At 40.4% G+C, this 24,378-nt stretch overlaps 3 protein-coding genes across 12 annotated transcripts in view; 2 read left to right on the top strand and 1 right to left on the bottom strand.

Moving 5' to 3' along the window:
• Positions 1 to 3,823: 3,823 nt before the first annotated feature.
• Positions 3,824 to 14,488, bottom strand: FBXO43 (F-box protein 43). Of its 6 annotated transcripts, none has more exons than XM_039382342.1 (8): positions 13,890 to 14,488; positions 13,708 to 13,781; positions 12,293 to 12,415; positions 11,577 to 11,688; positions 6,587 to 8,103; positions 5,599 to 5,701; positions 4,558 to 4,734; positions 3,824 to 4,466 (listed from the first exon to the last, which is right to left on the bottom strand). In XM_039382342.1, the coding sequence occupies exons 5-8, from the start codon at positions 8,053 to 8,055 to the stop codon at positions 4,218 to 4,220; spliced, it is 1,998 nt and encodes a 665-aa protein (XP_039238276.1). In that variant the 5' UTR covers positions 8,056 to 8,103; positions 11,577 to 11,688; positions 12,293 to 12,415; positions 13,708 to 13,781; positions 13,890 to 14,488; the 3' UTR covers positions 3,824 to 4,217. The 6 variants fall into 6 exon arrangements, with proteins under 6 accessions (XP_039238276.1, XP_039238278.1, XP_039238285.1 ...); XM_039382344.1 differs by having other exon boundaries at positions 12,293 to 12,404; XM_039382351.1 differs by having other exon boundaries at positions 13,923 to 14,488.
• A 2,909-nt stretch (positions 14,489 to 17,397) lies between these two features.
• On the top strand, positions 17,398 to 21,516 carry POLR2K (RNA polymerase II, I and III subunit K). Of its 2 annotated transcripts, none has more exons than XM_027717508.2 (4): positions 17,398 to 17,416; positions 19,751 to 19,814; positions 20,586 to 20,678; positions 21,104 to 21,516. In XM_027717508.2, exons 2-4 carry the CDS (start codon positions 19,754 to 19,756, stop codon positions 21,124 to 21,126), a joined length of 177 nt encoding a protein of 58 aa, XP_027573309.1. In that variant the 5' UTR covers positions 17,398 to 17,416; positions 19,751 to 19,753; the 3' UTR covers positions 21,127 to 21,516. The 2 variants fall into 2 exon arrangements, with proteins under 2 accessions (XP_027573309.1, XP_027573311.1); XM_027717510.2 differs by lacking the exon at positions 17,398 to 17,416 and adding an exon at positions 17,707 to 17,784.
• A 517-nt stretch (positions 21,517 to 22,033) lies between these two features.
• The window catches only part of SPAG1 (sperm associated antigen 1), a 38,306-nt gene continuing 35,961 nt past the window's right edge, over positions 22,034 to 24,378 (top strand). For 2 of the 4 annotated variants that reach the window (XM_039382340.1, XM_039382336.1), the window contains exon 1: positions 22,961 to 24,250. In XM_039382340.1, coding sequence (XP_039238274.1) covers positions 24,111 to 24,250 — 140 coding nt within the window. In that variant the 5' untranslated portion in view covers positions 22,961 to 24,110. The other 2 variants (XM_027717505.2, XM_027717506.2) reach the window with 2 other exon arrangements.

Below are 24,378 nucleotides of genomic sequence, written 5' to 3'. Positions count from 1 at the left end.
ATGAGATCCTTAATTTAATTAACAAAATTTTTAGCTAGTTAATGATAAAACATAGTAACATTCTCTAGCCTATAAACAATTAAAAAGATTTATAACAATTTTTTGCCTAAGCTCTTCGATACTTGTCACCAAGGAAAGAATGATCAGAGTCTTGAGTAACCTCAATTTCCTCCTCGCAAACCACTTGAAGTTTATGGTTGCTGTTCCAAAAAAAAAGATTTATGAAGTACAATTCTCGCAGCAACCTCTGTCAGCAGCAAAGGTTACTTCTAATAATTCTATTTTAGAATTTAAATTCACAGGTCTGGTTGAAATCATCATCTTCAGAAAACTAAATTCATTCCCTGGGCACTTGCGGGCAATATCACTTCTCCCACTATAGGTCACGTCTGCCTGAAGGGAAGTAAGTATTGCAAAATAAGGTTTTCAGCAGTCCAAATAGTATCTTGAACATTATTCTCATATTCCAGAATGAAAGAAAATTCACTCCTCCTTTTCCAACAATCTACTGTCAATTGCAAGAACAATTTTTGAGCTGGAGAATAATTATGGGCTGGATATTTTAGAAAACACTCGACCATTGCCATTTCTACTCAAAGACCACTTTTGCATCCTTCTTCTCTGTGATAGCGCTTGACCACAGGTCTCCGAGAAATAATTCAGCCTAGTAGAAAAAGAAAGATGCTAGGCATGAATCCCTAGGCTCCCTGACACTCGTCAGCTGTTTTCTTCTTGCCTTTCTTTTTTGGCTTTGTTGAAGGGGAGGGTTTATTTTGGGGTCTGGGGGTTGGGGTTTCTGAGGGGGAGTAGGTTGTTTGGTTTTGTGTTGAGTGTTTGGGGTTTTTATGAAGTAAGACCTTATGTTCTTTTTTGTTGTTTCATTCAAGTTCAGACTCCTATAGCTTTACAGTATCTGATAGAGACTAATTGAGGGATACAGGATAGAGAAAAAATATTCTAACATTTCAAAAGAAGTTACTTCCACTCCTCTACCCCAAATACTTAATTTCTGTCATAAAGCAATCATATAATGAAATAATTTTGATTCCTTTCACTCTTACTATTAGAGGCTTTTAGATATCTAATAGAACACAAGATATGGTATAGTTATGTTATTCTTTACCCACACGTTGATTATATCACTGTTTTGTTTCTCCCTTGTGCCAAGGCATAAAGCTAATTTTTTTTTAAAAAATTTTTGAAAATCACTGTCAGAGAGGACCACTACCCAGAGATGAGAAGTCTGGCTTTCTCACTTCCCCCTACCTCTGGTGTAGCAGTGGATGACAGCAGAGAACACATTTCTGAATATGCTCTGAACACCAGAGCATATTCATGGTAGACTGAACTGTACAAGAGGCGTGTGATTCAAGAAGACATTTTTGTGAGACAGGTTTAGTAGAAAAAAAAAAAACAACTTTCAAATATGTTGAAAGTGGAGAAAAATGTTTAAAATTGTGAAATAGGATTCAAGTACTTTTTTCTTTTCAAGCTACTCCTTGTTGAATAGACACTGTAAACGTCAAAGAGACTACTACCTTCAAAAGACAAAGAATGCCTATAAGAAAACCAATTTACTACTCCATTCTCCCTGAATTATTCAGATTTTAGCAAAAGCAAACTCTTTGGAAAAGGTCACACAATTCTTACCAGATTTTCTCAAATGGAAAGGACACTTAAAAATTATTCTTAAACTGAAAATTGAGCTCCTATATGGTCTTCCATCCAAAGGTGCACCAATTTTAGTAATACTTTCAGAACTATTGCACCTCATGCATTTCTAGACTGCACTGCAATATTCCACATCAGAAGGCAAGCTAAATCCTCTCACTGCCTGCCATAAGTCTCCCATCAATTTCAAGAATGCATTTAAAGCTTTTTTTTTGTTTTGAGACATTTTAGAGATATGTATTGCTATTTAGCGGAGTTTAAATGCAGTGATGTCAATAGCAGACTGAAATGTTATGACATGCAGTGCTTATTCTGCATTGCAGTTACTAACATACCCTACTTTATTTGGTAGTTCAACAACAGGAAAGACAACTAATCCAAATTAGGTTATTAAAAATTATATATATTCAGATTCTTGTGTAATATAACTTCCTGCCTGGAAAGCTGTTCATCATGTCAGCTTAACCTTTAATAGAAACTATTAAACATTTCTAAAAATGTATAGTTCCTAAATTTATACCTCAGAAAAAAGGAACAAATCCAGTGGTTCTTTGAACTTTATGAAAACTTTTAAATAGACCTTTAACACAAAGTTCTAAACAATTAGAGAAGTGAAAATATTTAATCAAGTCATTTAGCCATTTTCCTGCTGCAATGTCCTCCTCTGTAATGAATGTCATTCTTCCTAAACCAAAACTGTATACACATACCTCTATTCTCTAACTTGCCCCCAAATCCTTCATCTCAATTGTTCCCTCAGAATAGACAGAACCGTTTTCAAGTCCAAGTCCTACCAGTGTAACCTGACACAAGAATGAGGCAAAGACTCAGCAAACACAAATAAGTATGGAATTAAAGTGCTGATACTTGTATGCATGCAATAAACATGATTTTCTGGCAGATATATTGGGTTGATCCCTTCTTTCATGATACCATTTTCAGTTAAATAGAGTTAGTACTAAAAATTCTATAGCGTTTTATTCGCCGTGTTGTTTCTCATCCTTCTAAATGCTGTGTGAAACTACTATTCCAGAAACCAAGTATGCTAGAAGTACTAACCAAATTACAAATCACAACAGTTAGAGATGAGAAATAAGAAGTGATATTTCAAGAACATCCTGAAGTGAATTGTCCTGGGCCATTTGTCTTAAACATCCAATAAAGGAAATAAAGGAAAAAAAAAGGAACGAAAAAAATCTTAAAATTTAAAATAAAGGGATGTGTGAACAAATATTAAAAGAGGCAAATATGCAACTTATTGCATACTTGAAAGCTCTTTTTTTTTAAAAAAATCAGACTGCTTTTTAAATAGCTCAGTGTTACAGCTTACCTAAGAATACACACAGTAAAACAACATCACAAATAAGGCACAAAGGACAGCATCAGAGGGAGAGCAGGGAATAACCACCAGCTGACTACAAGTGTTCTGCAAGATGCTTGTTACAAACGAACTCTTTGAAAGGACAAGTAGGACAATATCAATTGTAGAGGTAAATTAATATTGTATCTTCATAGAACAAGTACTGTGTCCATTTCTGTCACCTGTATTTCAAGCTCTTTATAATTGCTAGGAGGTTTAAAAGCAAAACAAAACAAGCACACACATAAAAATTATTTGAGGTCCAAGAGGTAGATTGAGCTAGTTTTCTGTAAAGGATCAGCATATTTAGTTCAAGAGAAAAATCAGTGAATTCCCCTAATTAAATCTACAGATAAAGAATGATTTCTAGCTGTAGATAATCCTTTAACTCAAGCAGAAGTATAAAGATGAGCTAGTGTCTGGGAGCTGAAGTAAAGTCAGATTAGGTATAAAGGTAAGTTCACAACAGTATTTTTAGATACATGAATATATACTGTATCACCTGTAGTTTTTGAGATAAAAACTTTGTAAAAAGCAGTACAATAGAATATTCACACAGCATCCGTTCGGTTTAGAAATTACTATTCTATTAACTTGCATTATAGAAGCTAAGAGAACAACAAATTAATTATTCTGACAAAAAAATTCAGACAACTAATATGGGCTTTTAGGTGTCACTATTTATACAAATAGAAGTATTTTTTGCAAATGTACATAGTGCCCCACTTTGAGATATTTTTAAAACAGTTACTGTAATTTAAAGGGAATAAATAAATCCAATAGCAAAGAATTTTTTAGAAATAATTTTCTTTAATTTGTCTTTAAGACAAGAATCACATTTTTCAACATTTAAGAGGTGTTGTAAGCTAAATAATACAGACTACATATAAATATTTATTTAAAAATTAAGATGTTAGTAAGTGCCTAGCTACTACTCAACAAGTAAAAGAAGATAAAATACTTTTAAATGCTTATTTTTTTAAAAAATAAAAATATACTACATTGATTAAGATATATACACGAGAAGTTACCTTGGTAAATCAGCAAGAACAAATTGAATGAGACTTTCAAAATGCATATCTTTATATGAAATATAAAGCAATGAAATATATGAAGAGGAACAAGATTAGGAATTTATGAGAAGGGGAAGAGGAATTAAATGTAAGGAGTTGCATGCCTTACAAATTTAGAGTCTTTTTAAATTTCTTTTGCTTTGGGCACTTCCTGGAGGAGCATCTTTTTTGTTCTTCCGTTTTGCAGATAAACTGTTACATTCTTTTGAGCCATGGAATGCATGCAGACATAAAATACAGAACTCGAATGCACATGCCTCTCTGCTACACAGTCCCCGATTCTTTACCAGTTGATATTTAGCAGGATATTGACATCTTGGACAGGGTTTTAGAGCTTCGTCAGTGAACAGAGTTTTAGCAACCTGTAGCAAGAGGAGGGAGAAAAGAGCTACTTAGTTCTTGTAAATGAAAACTTCCTGAAAACTAAAAGCAAAGCATTTCTTAGATACCTACTTTCAGGTATTCTTCCTGTCTACTAGCTGAGTAACTAGTGTTACTGGGTGTAATTTCAGTGTATGAAGGTGGTGTTTGTAGTACAGGAGTTCTGGCTTGAGCTTGAACAGGCCTTAGAGCAGATCTATTGAGAATATTAAGCCTTGTGGCAGCATCTTCAGCCTTCAATAAATATTCCTGTTAGTTTATAATTATAAAGAAAAGGAAAAAAAAAAGAAAAAAGGGAGAAAATTAGGGGTTTATTTCATTTGGTATTTTCAGCTGGATTTCGCTTGTTTGGGTTTTTTTCCCCTCTGCAACAACACATGAGAAACGGAAATTATGTATAGCGCAAATATTTCCCATTAAATGTTTATATTTAGTGAGGAATAAAGAGACAGGAATCATTAAAAGCAGAGTAAAAAGCCAACTGTCTTTTAGCACACTCTACTGGTCCTCATGTTTCTGAATTAGGACACATCTCAATAGCAAGTAAGGAAATAGCAAACACAGTTTTTGTCACATTTAAAGCAAGGTTCCACTGACGTGTGAGTGTATCATGTGGGGGATCTGAAAAAAATATACTGCAATTAGTATGCTTACTCTTCTAGATACCCCTTAAACTTCTATATGTCCTTCTGACGTTCACAAATGCACTGTGATGCTTAGCCACAAGCAGTCCTGAAAATAATGCGGAAGTATTCTAGAGTGGGTCCTACAGCGTTGCAGACTAGAGTGAAATGCAAAATAAGGAACAGCATGGAACAATGGTATGAACAGGTTTTAAAAATATAAAGGCCAAATCAGTCACAGGATTCTCAAGAAAGGGCCAGAGGGGGAAACAAATAGTCTTACATTGTTGAAAAACTAGTAGTCAAACCGCAAACAGCTAAAAAGCAGTAAGAGCCATTACATTCTCCTGTTAGAGTCCTTCACATACTCATGTTGGAATTGTCTCTATCAGTTCCCTTTCTGTAACTTTACAAGATGTTTCCTCTTTCCTTTGACCTGCCTTCTTTCATGCTTAAAAAAAAAAAAAATCACTTTTGAGAACCACCTTACCCCAGCTTCTTCTTTCTGCTGTTTTATGTACAACTTTCTCCTCTTATCTGCCCTTTTATCTTGTACAACAATTTCACGCCAGTTTTTGCTTACTTTCCAAATGCTGGAACAAATTAATAAAAAAAATTATTCACTTTCACATTTTTCCAAGTAGTGCAGAAGTCATGATAGTAAGACTACCTGGTAAATATCTTTGCAGTTTCATATACTTTGGTAATTTTACAGACTACTGCAATATACTAGTTCATGATATTGTTTTGAGACACAGATCTCATATTGTCATGCACCATTCTATAGAATAGCAGAAGAGTCTAAAGAACGATTGCAATATAAATAACAGAGCATAGCTTTGACTTAGAAAATTAAATCAGTTTCTTCTCTCCACTTACCAAGCCACTTACCAAGATTGTTTCTAAAGTCACGTTTTTGTGTTAAATGTTCTAAAAAGATTCATGCCCTTACACTTCCACCCATTCCCTTTGTAACTAACAACACGTGACACTCTTGATTTCTTTGAAATGTGACAATTTCTATTGATTATAAATTAATCTAGAAGATTTCTCATGAATCAAAATTCTTGGAGCATTTTTGTGCTTGAAAATAACTAAGGAAATAAAATGCACAAGAAAAAATATAGAGAACGTGTTTTGAGTACTGTGCACTATTGGGGAGCTTGTAATGAGAATAAATTACTTTCTAGGCTTAAAGGAACTTTTAATATATTTCAAAGTTTACAAGTACTGTGATTTAGTTTTAAGTTTATTAATTTTTATGTTTGTTTTGCTTTTTTAATTTCCCTTCATACTTTTAGAACTACACAGAAAGACCTACTTGATCAATGGTGACAAAAATTTTTATTTCCTCAAAACCAAATGAATTATATTGACAACACCTGGTATTCTAGAAGTTATTCTAATTCATTTGCAGGAGCACATATTTTTGCCTTTGTGTGTGGGTGGGTGGGTGGGTGTGAAGCCATAGTACTTACCTGCATAGACTTTCCACTGTCAAAGCATCTAAAACTATAGCAAGAACATGTTTTAAATTTCTGTCTTTTAATTCTGTTAAAATATCTAATTTTTCAAGGCCCATTTTCTTGCCAATAAGTCCGGGAAGGACATGATCTAATGCAAATATTTCTGTTCCATCAATATTCTCTGATATTTGCTTTTGGTCCGATCTTTGTCTTTGCAAGCAAATTTCATGAACTATTTTCAGAGCTGGAGTTCTTGAGAGATCTCCATGACTTACAACCAGGTCTCCATTAGGTTGTTCTTTTAGAACTAATTCATGATCTTCCCTGACAAAATTTCTTTCTTCTGTTAATATATGCATTGAAGTAGGACTGCCATGATTATCTTCTGTCTCTGACTGTGAACCCTGTTCCTGAAGAGTGGATAACCTTCTAACTCGTTCAAGTTTTCTTGTCTTTCTTTTATTATCTAGAATTTTGGAATCTTCTCTGTGCTTTTGGAAGAGCTCTTGGAAAGATCCCTCATGATCAGACAGTGAGTCTCCTGATTTGTCCAAAGGAAGTGAATTATATCCACTATCCTCAGGTGTTGAAAGATCTGGGTAATTTACCACCTTAACAGGGGAAGAGTTAATATCACATAGTCCAAAATTCAAGTTCTCTACAGGACTGTTGATAGAAGTCAGGAATTTACTCTCATTGGCCTCGTTGTAAGTAAGAGTCCTAAGCACCCCATCACCAACTCTCATAAGAACACTTCCATTGAATTCATTAGCATTACTAACAATTACATCCTTACACTGAATTGGAGATAAACTTTCCGATTCTAGCAATAAGGGGTCCTTACACTGGGACTCATCTACTGTAGAAGTCCTTTGCTGTGAAAAGGAAATTCTCAGTTTTGGAAAACGAGGATTAGAGCCCTCAGGTTTTGAAGTGCTAGTTGTCAGATTTTTGTAACTTTTATCTTTTGAAGAATCTGCAGTAGTTTTTGGAAGTTTTTCTTCAGAGTTCAAAACACAAGAGAATTTTTTTTTCCTGATGCTTCCTGAAGAACTAGCTTGCCTTTCACAGCTTTCTACAGTGGTGCCAGCTTCAACAGCCTTGGGTAAAAGCAGTCTCCTGCGTAGCGAAGAGCTTTTTCTACTGGATTTAGGACTTTCAAAAACATCTGCACTTCCAGTTGCTTCTCTTTCTTCTGATATTGAGATAGAATTCAGTTCTTTTTCGATAGATGATGACACGGGAATGAAGGCATTTGGATGAATGTGCTCAGAATGCCCTTGTAGCAATGAAATACTTGTTACACTTGGTGCTTCTTTATGTTCTGCATCAAGATCTTTTACTGACTCGTTGTATCTGCTGTCCAGAAATGCTGAAGTGCAACATATGTCTTTAAAATTTGAGTATTTAAAATTGCTGCTGGGAGATGTTAATCTATTTCTTTTAAGAATATTGAACTTCATTGAATGACTGTCTGACATCTTCTGCTTGACACTTCGGCTTTGTAAAAGAAGATACCAGTGTTGTTCCTGAAACAAACGACAAAGTAGTCACCAAAACATCCTCAGATTCATGAGAAAGCCCTGTGTAAGTCTATCAAGATAGCAGCCATGACAAAAGTATTTTCATTAGTCTTAGTAGAAACTGCTTACAAATGTACACAAATATAAATTACTATCAAGTAGACGGTTAGAACGAGTGATTAAAATGCATAGTATACTATTAGGCAAATTCAAAGTTACATCCAGTTAGCTAATTGATGTGCCAGTCCTCATCTGTGGAAAAACACTTCAAATAAGCAACACAGCAACTAGAGGCTCGTTGGTGCTGAAATTTGCAACAAAATCCTCTAGCATTCCAGTAGGGCCAAGATTTTTATTAGGACAGGGTTATTGGTTCATCTAACACTAACAGTTCAGTCCTCAAGAATGAGCAGAAGCTCTGATGATAGGTGAGTTTAGACAAAAGGCATTTTCTCCTTAAGTAAAATAAGAGGATTAATCATGAAGTCACAAGTCTACAAGTCTCCCTATTATTCAGATCTCTACAGTTCCCTCAAGGGAATAAATTTCAAAGTGAAAAGTGCATTTTTGTCTTCCTCAGCATTTAAATGTTATTTTGTAAAGAAGGTCTCTGCTTTTGCTCAGCTCTGTGGGTAAGCAGTGTTCTGAAGCTTTACACTTTAAACAAACTAATGGACTGACTGTTCACACACTCACCAGGTACAGATCATTTAAGAGTTTTTATGTATTTTCTTAGAAAAGTTAGAAGTGGCTGATGCACACATTAGCCATGGAAAAGATGCATGGAAACAGGCTTACTTTTTGCAATTCATAGGTGGCAGAGTTTCTCCACCATAACCACAGTAAGATTGGGTCATTTCTTTCTGCGCACAAGACACGACAATTGTATAAAAGATGTTATGAGTAATGGCAGAAGGAGGGCTGTTCTCACAGACACCAAAGTAATTCACCTCAGCACTCCAAGACTCTCAGAGTTGGAATCAGCACCTTTCACTGGCCTCTATAACTGATATTTTGGAACATAAAGCCTGGAAATAGCAAGTGGACTTTCAAAACAGACAAAAATAGGAATCTTTAAATTTGGCTTAAACACCAAATACTAAGATATTGCTATTATCCCAACAGTCCTGACTTAGTTAAGCCCTAAGCCACCAAATACAAGCAGTGGGAACCCAGACTGCATGAGACAGGTGAGGGGGGGACTACTCTTTGATGACCTTGAACCATTAGCATTTTATACCCATGCTGAAGGCACTTTTTTAGACCATTGCCATATAGAAAATGCTTTGTTTTGTTTTCTACTGTAAGGAGACAGCAATATATAGAAGTTCAAAAGGAACAAGGTGTTAAACAGCAGACAGTAACACCTTAGCATGAAGACCTACACAATCTTGCTAATATCAGAATGAAAACAAACAGGTTTAAAACAAACAAACAAAAATCCAGACCAACATAACCGAGAAAAATTCTTCCAGGAAAGAAGGGTATGTGAAAATAATTTCACGACAACAACAAGGTCTGAAGTCTGGCTTCCTTCTTTTCCTTCCGTCGTTTACCTCTACAAGTGCCTTATTTTCACATTTGTTTTCATCAGTGTTTTTTCCTCATTCTCTGTTTGACTCAGTGAAATAAATGACAGCACAAACAGGAAACACGAGGACATAGCTTTAAGCTAGTGCTTACATGAATTAGGGATAACTGCCATTGCAGGACCAACTCCAAACATCATCTAGTATTTCATCTACATCACTTCTCAATGTTTTAGTAGACCCGTCACTGGTGATGTCCCTCAAGGGTCGATACCTGACCCAGTATTGTTCAACTTATTCATCAATGACTTGGATAAAGGGCAGATGCCTCCTCAGCAAGTCTGCTGGCAACACAAAGTTTGGAGGAGTGGCTGACACCCCAGAGGGCTGTGCAGCCCTTCAGAGGGAGCTCAACAGGTTGGAGAGATGGGCACAGAAGATCCTTCTGAAGTTCAACAAAGGCAAGTGCAGGGTCCTGCACCTGGGGAGGAATAACCCCCTTCACCAGTACAGGCTGGGCTGATCTGCTGGAAAGCAGCTCTGCAGAGAAGAACCTGGGGGTCCTGGTGGACAACAAGTTGTCCATGAGCCAGCACAGTGTCCTTGTGGCCAAGAAGGCCAAGGGTATCCTGGGGTGCATTAGGAAGAGCATTACCAGCACGTCGAAGGAGGTGATCCTGTCCCTCTAATCAGCCTTGGCGAGGCCTCACCTGGAGCGCTGTGGCCAGTTCTAAACTTTCCAGTTCAAGAAAGACAAGGAAATACTGGAGAGAGTCAAGAGGAGCACTATGGACATGATGAGAGAACTGAAGGACCTCAGTTAAAAGGATGAGGGAGCTGGGCCTGTTGGGCCTGGAGAAGGGAAGACTGAGAGGACCTTATCAATGTCAGTAAGTATCTGCAGGGAGAGTGTCAGGAGGATGGAGCCAGGCTCTTCCCAGTGGTGCCAAGCAACATGTCTCTTCTCCCAGGCAACCAGCAATAGGACAAGAGGGCACGATCTTAAGCTGTGCCAGGGGAGGTTTAGGTTGGATATTAGGAAGAAATTTTTTGCGGAGAGAGTAATCAGACATTGAAACAGGTTGCCCAGGGAGGTGGTACATTCACCATCCCTGGAGGTTTTTAAGATGAGACCGGATGTGGCACTTAGTGCCATGGTCTAGTAACCACGGCAGTGTTGGATCAAGGGTTGGACTTCATGATTTCTCAGGTCTTTTCCAACCCAGTTGATTCTATGATTCCAAGAGGCCACGAGCAGGAACCGGAACACAGGAGGTCCCACGTGAACATGAGGAAAAGCTTCTTTACTGTGAGGATGACAGAGCACTGGAACAGGCTGCCTAGAGAGGTTGTGGACTCTCCTTCGCTGGAGAGATTCAAAAGCTGCCTGAACACAGTTCTGAGTAATGTGCTCGGGGGGGGCCCCTGCTTGAGCAGGGAGGTTGGACTAGATGCTCTCCAGTGGTTCCTTCCACTTACCCATTCCATGATTCTATGATTTTAGGCAATAGGCTGAAAATGCTGTGTCATGAACTAGAAAATAACTTTTTCCTATATTTTTAAAGGTATGAAGTCCCTGGGCACTGCACTGCTGCATTTCAGTGAATTAGTCATGCTATGAGCAAAGGACCACACCAACACAGCTCTTCCTTTTGTAAGAGGAGGAAGATCAGTAAGAAACCTGCTGTAACAATATGCTGTTGTCTTTGTGTAATTTGCAAAAAGAATTAGAGGCTTCATTTTTATCCTGAACTTTGTGAACTGCAGTTAGTTAGCAAATGTTGCCAGTAGATATTCCTTCCAAAAATGTTGATGGACAGAGGTTTAAAACTGACTGCTACTTAAAGACAGCTGTTCAAAATCTCAGTACTGGAAAAAAAAGACATCCCCCCCAGAGAAATCCCATACCAAACCCAAACAAATAATACGAAATCACATACCCACACTTACCTTTAAAAATATTAATATTTTCCTTAAACACAGTCACAGTCAAACTAATCACACATCTAACAAAAGTCCACAGGCTTCCAGACTTTTAGAAAATTAATTTTCAGGCAGCAGGCTGAAGAAACAACAAGAGGAAAAACTCATGCTTGCAGCTTCATTCTCAGGCATTCTATAGGAGAAATTATCTAATAACTCTGAACAACTGAGGGGAGAAAAAAATTAAAATATTACAGTATAAAATAATTTAATCAAACTTGTGTTTCAAGTAACATAAAAATCACAGCAAAACAAGGTTTTTGCAGCTGTAAGGGAGATCAAAATAGTGGAGTTAAAGGAATGCTGTTAACTCAAGCAGAAGCCAAAAATATGCTGTGCATAGTGCAACGTCCGGCAGGGGGAGCCTGTGAGATCATTGCATTGATTTTATCGACATTACAAAATATTATAGGATAATATAAATAAAATTGTCACTTCAGTACAGACACCGAATGAACAATGTCCAGCAAACTGCTTAATTTCACCTCTTTTCTACACTTCATTCTATACTTCTTCATTCATTCATACTATTTTATACTTCATTTTACTTCTTTACCTTCTTCTCTTGTGTGACCCCACCTGGAGTACTGCGTTCAGCCCTGGGGCCCCCAAAATATGGAGGACATGGACATGTTGGAGCGAATCTGGAGTAGGATGTGAAAATGATCAGAGGGATGAAGTACCTTTGCTGTGAAAGCTGGCTGAGAGTGTTGGAGTTGTTCAGCCCAGAGAAGTGAAGGCTCCAGGTAAACCTTGTTGTGGCCTTCTGGTACCTAATGGGGGCCTGCAAGAAAGCTGGAGGGGGACTTTTTAGAAGGGCATTTAGTGATAAGACAAGGGGTAATGGCTTTAAACTGAAAGAAGGCGGGTTTAGGTTAGACATTAGGAAGAAATTCTCCTTATGAGGGCAATGGGACACTGGCACAGGTTGCCCAGAGAAGTTGTGGATGCTCCATCCCTGGCAGCATTCAAGGGCAGCCTGGATGGGGTTCTGAGCAACCTGGTCTAGGGGAAGGTGTCCCTGCCCATGGAAGGGGTTTGGAGCTAGGTGATCTTTAACATCCCTTCCAACCTGAATCATTCTATGATTTACTGTAAATCCCAGTATACAGCTCAAGCTAGTATATGCATTAATTTTTTTTTCCAGAATGTATTACTTGTACAAATTAAGATTTAATTTAACACAAGATATCATTTTACAAATACAGTACAAAATGGGAAGCCTTTCAGAGGTGCCAAACAGCTCTCATAATAACAAGATAATATTTATATTCATAAGAGATGCCTAATAAAACTTCTTATAACTTGACTGACTTCTATAAGCAATTCTTTTTTATTGGGAGAAAAGTTTTGTCTACTAGATTTGATACATAACATCAAGCCCTTTCGTTTGGGGATCCTGAAGTAGTTCCTGAAAATATTGTTAACCTTGTCTTAGACACCGTCAAACAGATGTGCAGGGAAGAAAAGGCTGGTTGCACAACAAGTCAGTTACAGAGCAAGTAACAAAATCCGTATCTGCTAAGTGCAGGTGCTCTATGCATTTCCCATATCTATTATTAATTTTGTAGTTCTCAAATTGATCTACAAATCAACTGCAAAATTTCTGGAAGTTTATGGGACAAAATAAACTAAGCTGACCCAAACTAAATGCTCTGCTGAAGGACGGTGTTCACATATTTAGACAAAAAATCGTTTTTAACGAGGTTAGTCTTACAAAGCACCCCAAAGAGGTAAAAATGTTGGTAAGTAGAAGGCAATGTCAACAGCGCCTCTTAGACATAAGTTCTAAGATGTTCATGATACTAATTTACATTCCCCAGTAACACACACTGAACAATTATACCTTGAACAAGATGATTTCTGACTCTGTTTATCACTGTTCACTATTGTTAACAAAACAGATAAAGACAACATTCTGGTCATACAAGAATATTTTCTCTGTTATTTAAACATACCATATCTGTAGTAAAATTGACTATCTGAAGACTCTGTTCTTGACCTCCATGAGACAACAGAGAAGTCATTGATACCTTAGAAAATATTAATACTGAAGATGACATAGCCAAGTCCTATCCAAATTATGTGGGCCACTTACCCTAATTTGTGAAGCAACTCAAGATCTTCCACAGTAAATGTGCTGTATTAGAATTGCTTGCCCCTACTGATAACCTGGAGTGCGAAAGGATGTGAAGAGAAAAGAGAGAGGTGTAAGACAAACATTACCCAGCTGAGGCACAGTTTTCGGTCCATCTATGTATGTGTGCAACGCCTAATTACCCAGGGACCAGCACCCGAGGGTCTCTCATCCACCTGGGATGCCGGACGCGAGCAAAGCAACCGCTTCACCCCCTCATCTGGGAAGTCGCTGGGCACAGGAGCAGAGCCTGGAGGCCGCCCTTCCACGGGGTGCGGCTGAGGCGGCAGCGGGGCCCCCCGAGCGGGGCTGAGGGCAGGCTGGAGGAGCGAGGCCGGTGCCGCCCTAGCAGCTCTCGCCGCCCGACCCTGGGCCCGTTGCCCCCGGCGAGGAGCCGCTTCGCCTCTCCCCACCCACACCGGCCCCTCGCGTGCGGCCGCCGCCGCTTTCCCTCGCTCGGGTTTGAACTACCCGCCCTCACCAACCGCTGCCTCCCCGCCCCCTCCGTGCTGCGGGCCCGGGGCAGGGCGGGAGCCTGAGGAGAACGGGACAGCCCCGCCTGCTCCTCCGAGACGAGAGACGGTACCCAGCGGGCTCGCCTCGCTCCTCACGCTTTATACTTTTGCCCCGCGGGCCCCGCCGCACCCAGCCCACTGTTAAAGCGCCCCTGCCGTGCTTCTCCTCAGGAGGCCGGTGTGGGTGAGGGTTTCCCGGCCCCCCCGCTTCGCTCCCTGCGAGGAGGGGGCGCCAGCGCTGAGGGGCGGCTCAGGGACGCGCGTGAATCGCGGCCGGGCAGTGGCTTTCACAGATGATGACCTTTATCTACACCACAGCCTTTAAGCTTGAGTTGTAAGGGTGCTGATTAATTCGAGTTAATTAGTACGTTCGTGCCCGACGGTCCAGGACCGAAACAATCATGGAGCGTTTCTCAAGTGCACCGCCTTCAAAGCAGTCGGGTGGGAGATGCCTCGTGACGGCGCCTGGGTTTTGCTGTGGGTTTAGTTTTTCTGTACACTAACCCTCCCACCCCCCAACATACTAAACAAACACAAACCCACTAAACCCACGAATACGTGGATGCCTATTTTTCCTGGGCTCGGTAAGGATAATGTGGAGCTAGGTAGTCTCACCTACCTGCTGGCTTCACACTGGCGGGATGGGGAATGTCAGACCCGAACGAGAGACCTACATTTAAAGAAGCACAAACTCGAGGCTTTCAAAAGAAACGCCGAAATTAAGTCATGTAATCCCTGTAGATGAGATCGGGCAAATTCGTGGACATTCCCTTTTGGCAAATCCGCTCCTACAGCCTCTCGCAGCCTCCGGACGGTGATATAAGACAGCCTGAGAAGGGCTCGAGTAAACGCGGGTTCGAAAGTTCCCGACCCAGAGCCGGCGAAAACCGACATTTTTATGTAAAGAATATCGGTTTATGTGACAAGGTAAAAATTGTGGCTAAAAAGATAAAGGCTTTTGGGGTATCTCCCCCTTCCTTTTTTAAAAGGAGAAAACATTAGAAACTTTCAGGAATGTAATAAAACTTTTTTAAAAGTGCTTTCTGTAGTATCATCTATTTCACGGGAACTGGATAAAATTGTTTCTCAAATGCTTGTATTTATTTATAAAATAAACTATCTTCTGAGTCAAACTGTCAGCTTGCTAGTGAGACACAAGAGCTGAAAGCTGCGTCTTCATTCAATGAAGCTTCAACTCACTTATGCGAGTTGGATAAAAAATATTCAAGAAACGTAACAAGTTGTAATTGCGGCATTTGATTGAATACACAAAAGCGTCACACCAGAAAACAAACAAACAATCAAAAACTGAGAACATTACTTCTAAGCAAGCAAAATGAAGTAAGATATTCTGCAACACTCGCGCTGCACTCGGCTACGCCTGCATTTTCTTCCCATCTCAAAAGTACCTGTACCCCTTGTCCCGCCCCACCTCGCCCCACAAGCCTTTCCTCTAGCTTTCCTGCCAATTTCCCAAGAGCTTTACGGGACAGTGGAGGTCTCCCACATAGTCGCAACACTTTCAGCTACTCTAAATCCAAGCGGCATCTTTAGGGCTAGAGTTTATCAGCCCGAGGGAATGGGGCTTTGCTGTTAAAGCGCTCCGCTCGAAGGGGGCGGCTTTTGTCGGAAACGGCTGAAGTAACCGAAGCTTTAACATCTGGTTAAACATTCTATTTTTCCAAGAGAACAGCTGAAGGATGCAAATAATCGAGCAATTACATGACGACTTTCTTAATATTGGCGACATTACTTTCACAGGATTAACTGAATTTTTCATGGTGGTATTTTTACTAAGTCCTTTTAAAATTATCGGTTTGACAAACGCATTTTCAAAATACAAATGAGCCTAGAGAAATAATACCATTTTTTTTTTCTTTGCTTTTTTAGGAGATGATAATTACTTAGCATGCGTTTACCAGGAAAGGTAGGGCTCAGGCTTTTTTTTCTCCTCTGCTTCAACCTTTGGTACCCACCCACACTCACAGGTCCCTGGTGGAGGAGAGGACGCAGAGAAGTCAGAATCCAGATGGATAGCTCTGCCTTTCACACACCGGTTTTTTTTGCATGTGCTTTATTCTGGCACCCTAAAAGTTCTGTTTAGCTTTATTCGTACACAGCAGTATGAAGAAGCAAGTCTAAAGTCATTACTGTGTTTTCATTACATTTAACTTAAACACAAAATTAGGAAAAACACAACTATTTATTATTCCTCAAGTTTATTTTAGATAAGATATAGGTCATGTATGAAGGTGATTTGCTGCTAGGAGAACACCAAGTAATGACGACTGTTAAAACCTCGTCCATATTAAGGCATTTGGGTGCTGAGGAAAAAAAAATAGTATTCAGTATTCAGAAATAGAAAGAACTTTCCTTAAACTGCAGAATCTTTTTATCAATGAAGTAATTTAAATTGTCATATTCACAAAACACGGTATTCGTTAAATTTTTTTCCGTGAATAAAGCAAAGATACATAATTCTTCAAAATGCCAGTCGAGGATTCAAATTTCCTACCGCTAGCGAGGTGGGGCCAATGACAGAGAGCAACTGGTGTCGTTTCAAACCTTGTCTGCACTATTTCATTTCAGTACATCGGGAATCACCTACATCGGAACTTCTTTCGTAATACGCTGAAAATACGTAGCATATATGTTTCGAGTAGGTAAGTTTGGCTTCATGGGGTATAGCATCAAAATATCAAGATGCGGGTTTCACCCACGAATCTTAGGGAAAACACTTCTGAAAATAGACCGGTCCTCGAGGTGAAGCACCTCGGCGGTTTAAAACCCCGCAGCCATATGACCAGGTCTGGCACAGGGCATTCTAGGTCTCGAGTAGGTTTGGTACAGCCAAATAAAAAAATAAAAGCACCGAGTACCTTGGGGCTGATTTTACCCAACCACGCAGCTGCCTGCTTTCTTCATGGGAAACTGACGCTGCTATTTATATGAAAGCTTGTGTCTTAAAAATTGCTACCAAATATTTTCTGCCGCCTTCCTCCCGCCAGCTGGTTAACACCCATAACTGAACATTTATTACTTTCCCAGGCTAATTAACTGTTCCACAGGGAGGTGCCGGAGCTGGCGCTGGGCGATGCCGGGCCCGCCTCTGCCGGCGCGTCATCAGCGTGCGCCGGGCAGCGGCGGGGCTGGCGGTGAGTGAGCGGGCGGGCGGGAGAGAGGGGCTGCGTCTCCTCCTGGGCTCGGGCTCGGGCTCGGGCTCCTTCCCCTTCCTCTCCCCTTCCCGTCCGACCCGGTGGTCCCTGCGCTGCTGGGCGGTGGTGGCGGGGCCGTGGCGGGCAGGGAAAGGCCAGGCCCAGCCTCGTGGGCTTCGGTCCTTCGTACGAGGCCCGGGGGGGGGTGGGGTGGGGGGGAAGGGCGGTGCGGGAGGTCTCGGTGCGGAATTGTGGCGGGATGGAAAGCCTGGGCCGGAGGGTAGGCTGCCCGGTGGGTTGTGAGAAGGGCTGTCCGTCCTTCTTCGTCGGCTCTGCGGGACGTGAAGGAACGGGTTGGTCTCTTACGGGTGCGTAAAAGACGCACTGAGAGAGGACCTTGCCACCTAAAGAGGGGGTGGCAAGAAAATAGAGCCGGGATCCTCTTGGTGATGCCAACCACTAGGACGAGAGGTAGCGGGCGAAAACTGATGCACAGAGAGTTCCACCTGAATATGAGCAAGAACTCTACTGTGCGAGGGACCATGCACTGGAACAGGTTGCCCAGAGAGGTTGTAGAGTTTCCCTCCCTGGAGATATTCAAGGACCATCTGGATGCAATCCTGTGTCACGTGCTCTAGGACCACCGCGCTTGAGCACTGTGGTCCCTTCCAGCCTTCCCCATGCCGTGATTCTGTGCGGTGCTCTCAGCACGTGGAGGATCCCGTGTCTCTGTGCGGGGTTCCAGTGTGTGTCGGTGCACTGCTGTGCCTGGTGGCAATGGCAGCCCGGTGGCATTTAGGGTTGCAGGGTACGTGAAGGACAGCTAAACCAGGCCACCTCCCTGCAAGACACACAACTTGGGTCACTGCTGACCTTAGCAGTGATGTTATTTTGCTGCACGAGCAGCACAAACTCAAGTTATTTAGCTACAACTGTGATCTTAGTTCAGCTCTGTGTTTTAGAAGAGTTGCTGTTTCCTAGTGCTAATGGGTGACTGCTTATATCTTACTATAATGTACTGACTCAAAAAGACTGTAACACATGTGGATTAAGATGCCACTATGATTATGGTATAGCATACTTGAAAGCTGTAGAGTGTAATGAATTCTTTCCAGTTCTCTTAAATGGAACGACACAGTGGGAATTTTAACAAGGTGGTCTGTCAAGTGCTGATCAGACTATTACAGAAGGAACTGTCAAGCTTATCCTTCTGTTTTCAATGCCATAATTTTCCCACTTCAGTTTATACTGAAACAAACTGTGAAGATCAGGTTAATAATCCTTGCAGTAATATTAAACAAAAGCATCCAAGAGCCATTCTCATAAGGAAGCTTCAAAACCGTTATTCACTGGGATAAAGGTTAGGAATTCTTGCCTTCTATGTCAGACAGAACAGCAGTACAGAAAATGGCAGCCTCAAAAAAATTACAAGGAAATGTTAATGTTCTGGTCTAGACTTGGATTGGGTGGGGAAAAAAAGTGTTTACTATATCTCTGGTGGTAGAGTAACTGCCTTAAAATTCATGGTTTTAAGCACCTTTACATGTTAGGATAGGATTACTTAAAGCTTGATAGAATGTTTGTGGAGTATATGTAACTATTTAGTCTGATGCTGTGAAGGAATACTTGTCTCCAAGTAAGTCTGAAAAATCAAAACCATTACAGGGCATTAAGAGGTGATTGAAGAATAGCATTGAGTTATTACTCTTGTTTGGTAATCATACACATCTGTTTTAGGATTTGAAGGGTGGAATTTCTTCTCTTCCTATTATTCTTCTACCCACAGTCTGTTCCCAGGATTTCTAATACCTTAGATCAGTGAAAAGGTAGATTAGGTTAGCTAGTGTGTCAGAGGGGAAGAAAAGATAATAAGGCTTATCTTGTTTCTGATGGCACCATTGTTACATGAGTGATGTGTAAGAAATTATTGAATTTTATGTTTCCAGCAAGGAAATTCTTTACATTGACAGGAGGAAGTAAAGAGAATACTATTTGTTGGGCGTTAGTGTTTAAAATCCTGCTTAATAGAAAAATGTGCTGTCTCTGACCTTGTCGGTTTTCTATAGCAGGTTGGTAAAGCTCTGAGAAACCTGCTGTTACTTTGCTTTTGAGAAGTTGAACTAGATGACTTTATGAAGTCTGTTTCAACCTGAATTATCCCATGTCCTCTGTATCAAATACAAACTATATTTGTTTGTATTTACTTTTAAGGAAGAGTTTTCATCTTCTGTTAGCTTTAAATTGAGATATTGAAATGATTGTGTATATCTTGGGGAAAAAAATCCCAAACACTAAAACCCAAACTGATGTGCATATTGTGTGTTTTTTGTTTAGAACATGGATTCACAGAAGGATGTTCAGCCTCCAAAGCAGCAGCCAATGATTTACATTTGTGGAGGTAAAGAAAAGACATTAGTGATTTATTTTTTTTTATTACATGTTACTGGAGATTTAGTGTTTTAATAATGAAGCCATTATAGTGAAGAGTACGTGAATGCAAATAATTGCAGTGTGCATCCCGATGATCTTTAAAGCTTTACACGTTGATGGTAACGTGTATGGGTTACCACATGGATATGGATATGGAAGTAATTTCCTTAGATCTTGTGTTGCTGAGTGGAGCTCCTCCATCTCCAGAGTATGCTTTCTCTAAGTGTCCGCTTGTGGTGCAAATAGTGGACCTTCCATTCAGTGCATCTCAGTCTTTTGCTGAAAATGCTATATGGGCACTCAGCTTTTACTGAAATACAGCAGTCAAATTCTCTCTTACCGATAGATAGGTCAACAACTTAAAAATTGGTGATTTTGCATCAGCACTTCAGGAATCTCTGAAATATTTTGTCTTTCAAGAAAATAAACTGTGGGCTTTTGGAGGGCTGAGCTGAAATTTTTGTTAGTAGGCAGTCTAGTATCAAGAGTGGAATGTGTTCTGTGCAGTAATATTTTGGTCATTTTTAGCAAGATTCTCTTTGACCTTAATTTAAGTTAAACTCGCTTTTTCTTTTTTTTCTCAGTATCTTGGTATCATTCAGCTCTTGATACAGATTCATTACAATTACTATGTTTACCACAAATAGAAATTTGATTATTTTGACTTTTAAAAGTTATCTGTGCATTAACAATGCTGGTTTTGTTTGCCCACTGTCTTTGTCTTCCTCTATAACATTAGAATGTCATACAGAAAATGAAATAAAGGCAAGAGATCCTATCAGATGCAGAGAATGTGGCTACAGAATAATGTACAAGAAAAGGACAAAAAGACGTATCCTTTTACAAGTGCACTTGAAAGCATTTGGGAAGCTGTGGGTGGAGATAAGGTATGTAAGGGAAACAGAAAGGAAGATTTGAGTAGTTATGTAACAATCCTTCAAGGCAAAAAATCAATGCAGGAGAGCAAACTACTATGAGGCAATCTCTGCAGAGTGATTTGGCACCTTCCTTTCTTTTCTAGCACTTTCCCTCTTTTTTTCCATTTTCTATGCAAGATATAATAAGTTATGATAGTCTGCTGGGTGATGTACTGTGAGTTGTTGATATTATTCAGCTTTTTATTAAAGATAGCTTTTGAAATACTTTTATGTAGTTGGTTGTGACCTTAGATTTAGACAGTCTCTCTCTTTTATTCCTCTCCCCATCTTTTTTTTTCAACCACGACACTTTTTTTTGTCCTTAACTGAGCTACTCCAGTGGTGGTTTTTGATGCCCGATGATATCTGCTGAAGATACAGTGACTTCATGATGCAGTTTAATCTTTCTGATAACTTTTCTCTGTAAAACTCTTTGTGTACAAATGCACACACTTATTTGTGTTTTAAGAGATTATTAAAGTTTACTGTAATACTAAATTTTGTCTATACCATCTTCCAGCAATAGATTTCTAAAGCTGTTGTTTAAATTGTCAGAGTATGCAGTATTTTTTAAGTTCAGTCGTTTTGTATTCTTTTTGACTTAACTGTGTTTTCATTACTGTCATCTAAACTTTATTTGCATTTTTACTTTGTTAAATGTTCTTTGGACTTCTGTGAATTGCATAAAATAACTGTGGTTTGAATAAATTCCACTGAAAATAAATAGAGGGCTGCACAAGGCTAGGTCTGAAATACAGATCTGGATTTCTTGAGAAAATCTCGAGGGACTTGAGAGTACCCAGTTGTGGATATGTTAAAAGTATGGATGTCTTGTGCGGAAGTGTCAAAAAAAATCATCTCTTGGGAAAGAAGAGAGAGAGGGAGGCAAGGTAAACATTCAGAAGCAATGTGGAAACAGAAATTACGGAAGTGCTGTTTGACTTATACTCAAGGAAAGAATTAGTACTCAAGGAAAAAAAAAAGTGTTACAAAGATAAATTGAGTAGCATCCCAAAACTAAAATAGCATCTTGTTTTGCTTTTCATTTGACTTCTCAGGAGTCTGTAAAAGAAGGATCAAAGTGGTGATTTTGTTTTGAGAAGCCAAAACTTTTTGCATCTGGCTGTTTGGAATGTGTGTTATGTAATAGTACTAAATTCTGCTACAAAATACTGCTGAACTGTGTGTGCTTGATCTCAATTTGGATGGTGCTAATGATGCTGTTACGTTGAGATACTGTGTTTAACTGATCACTGTAATAAGGTATCTTTGTTAAGGTGTGCAGGACTGTACTGGCTCATAAATGAGCTGCAGTGGCTTGTTATAGGGGATAAAGAAAAGCAGTTGGAGATGATGCTTTGGAGCTGTTTGGTTAAGAGTTTCTTAGTTAACTGATCTTTGCTGTTAAGAGCAGGTTTTTCCGGGAAACCAGATACACTCGGGTATACATGATAACCTTTTTGCTGCACCAGCCTGGCCTGCACAGTGTGCACCTTATGCCTGCATAACAGACATGAGGGTCGCTACTGCCATGGCTGCTCAGAAGGGTGAGGAGGAGAGGGCAGGAGCAGTGCTGTCGAAGGTTTGGCAGGATTCAGGGGCGGGTTTGGCCGTACTGCGGGCACGGTGGGTACTTCTTTCTGCCAGACGTGGAGAAGAGCATCCTCTGCCATCGGGGACCTGCTGTAGGGAGCAGCGCCGGGAACTGCAGGGCTGACGGGCAGCACTGGTGTGGGCACGGGGGGACGCCGGCATTGGAAGGGGACTGCCTGAGTAAAAATACTACACTGGAAACAGGAAAGTGACGTTTATTAAACCTTCACGCCCAGGTGCTGTATTTCTGCCCCCCCGCAGCAGGTGGGGGGGCCGCCGCCGTTCCCCTCAGCCCTGACCGCAGCCGCGCCTGCGCGGCGGGGAGCGAGGGTCGGGCGGCCCCCGGCTGAAGCGAGGGACGGGCAGCGTCCGTGTCCCGGAGGCGGCACCGGGCAGGTGGGTGCTGGAGTCGGGCAGGTGACGCCGATGTCGCCGCTGGAGTTCGGCGGGGCTCTGTGGGAGCCTCGCCGGGGTGTCCCTGGGGAGGACAGCGCCGTGTCCGCGCCGCCATGTTGTACATAGCAGCAGTTGCTAAGCTCGGGCTGGCGGCGCTGCCCGGGCCCCGGCGGTGGGTGCCGCTCCCAAGGTAAAGTCCTGACCCCGGGGGAAGGGGGATGTGTGGAAGGTGTGTTGGAGGGGGCCGTGCCGGGCTGTGGCTGTGCCCCCGAGCAGCCGCGGTGTCCGTGTCAGCGCCGTGCCCTGGGCAGCTCCCTCGCCTCCGTGGGAATACTGAAGCGGGAGAAAACGCTGATTTGTGATGAGCTCTTTACTCCTGTTTAATTATTTACTGCATTCGCACGGCTTTCCAGGCATGTTGTTCCTTTTTCAGTACTGAAACTGTAAAGTCTTGGGGCAGAATCTCTATTATGGTCACCTAATTACGACCAGTTATTATTTAAGTGATACTGTATTGTAAACATTTTTTGTACAACTATAAATTAACAGAGATAGTTATGCTAGACATTGGAACACAGTTATTTTAACTGGGTTTATATTTGCACATAGTTGTTATCAGACGTTAGCTAGCTTCCCTTATTGTACTTGTTAAAAATAACTTATCACTTTATGCACTATATAAATGGGGAAAGAGTGAAGAATTTCAGCTTGGGATCAAAACAGAAAAAGATGCAGATGAACAGATCAAAGGAACGGGGAGACAGAAGTGTCCCATTTGAACCCCTCACTTCATCAGTTACCTACTTACTGGAAAAGGCTTATATTACTACTGTAATATAATCAGAGAGCCAGAAAATGCAGTTAGTGAGCAAAGAAAATTGGATTTATTTTTGCAACAGAAAAGGCAAAGGTTATTATTTCTTTAGGTACACTGTTGGTTAATGTCTTCCCTCTGAAAAAAGCAGTGTCCTGCACCATCTTATCCTTCATGCTTATCATACTTGCTTAAATAGCTAATATTATAATGTAATTAAAGAAAAATTGAGAACGTGGTAGGCAAAACCTGGCAATTTTCCTTTAAGCAGTCTTTCTGAATTGATCTGCTTTGCAGAAGCAGTAGAGTTACACATACTCTTCATACAAAACATCTCTCATACACAACCATACTTCTGTCAGTGAACTCTGTCGAGGACAGCTCATATGATCAGATCTTCAAATCTGAAATTTTTTTGTGGTAATAGATCTACTTGCATAAGAGAGTGGAGCATGAGCAGGTTTATTCCTTAAATTGACATTGCTTCAAAATGTAACTAAGTGCCTACAGGATCACGAAATTTTTTTCCTTTTAATATTTAGTTATGGGTGATGAGTCAGTACCATTTTTGCTGGACCAAGGAACCACTAAAACATATCAAATACCTATTAGTCATCTGGACTACAAATTCATTGAAAAATGCACAGATGTTAAGCACCTGGAAAAGATTCTCAGAGTATTAAGGTAAACGTATTTTCTTATCTTCATAATAATTATATTCCTGTTCTGTAAAACTTGAGGGAACCCTTATCTAAATACCCTTATCTGCCTGAACCTTTTTGTGACTTTCTAATTTAAAAATTAAAATACAA

The sequence above is a fragment of the Pipra filicauda genome, unplaced genomic scaffold, assembly GCF_003945595.2.
Source record: "Pipra filicauda isolate LSUMZ 115617 unplaced genomic scaffold, ASM394559v2 scaffold110_size2237424_pilon, whole genome shotgun sequence".
In the NCBI taxonomy this organism is placed as follows: Eukaryota; Metazoa; Chordata; class Aves; order Passeriformes; family Pipridae; genus Pipra; species Pipra filicauda.
Note: the sequence above shows the minus strand (reverse complement) of the source record. Positions and strands in the feature narration are given on the sequence as shown.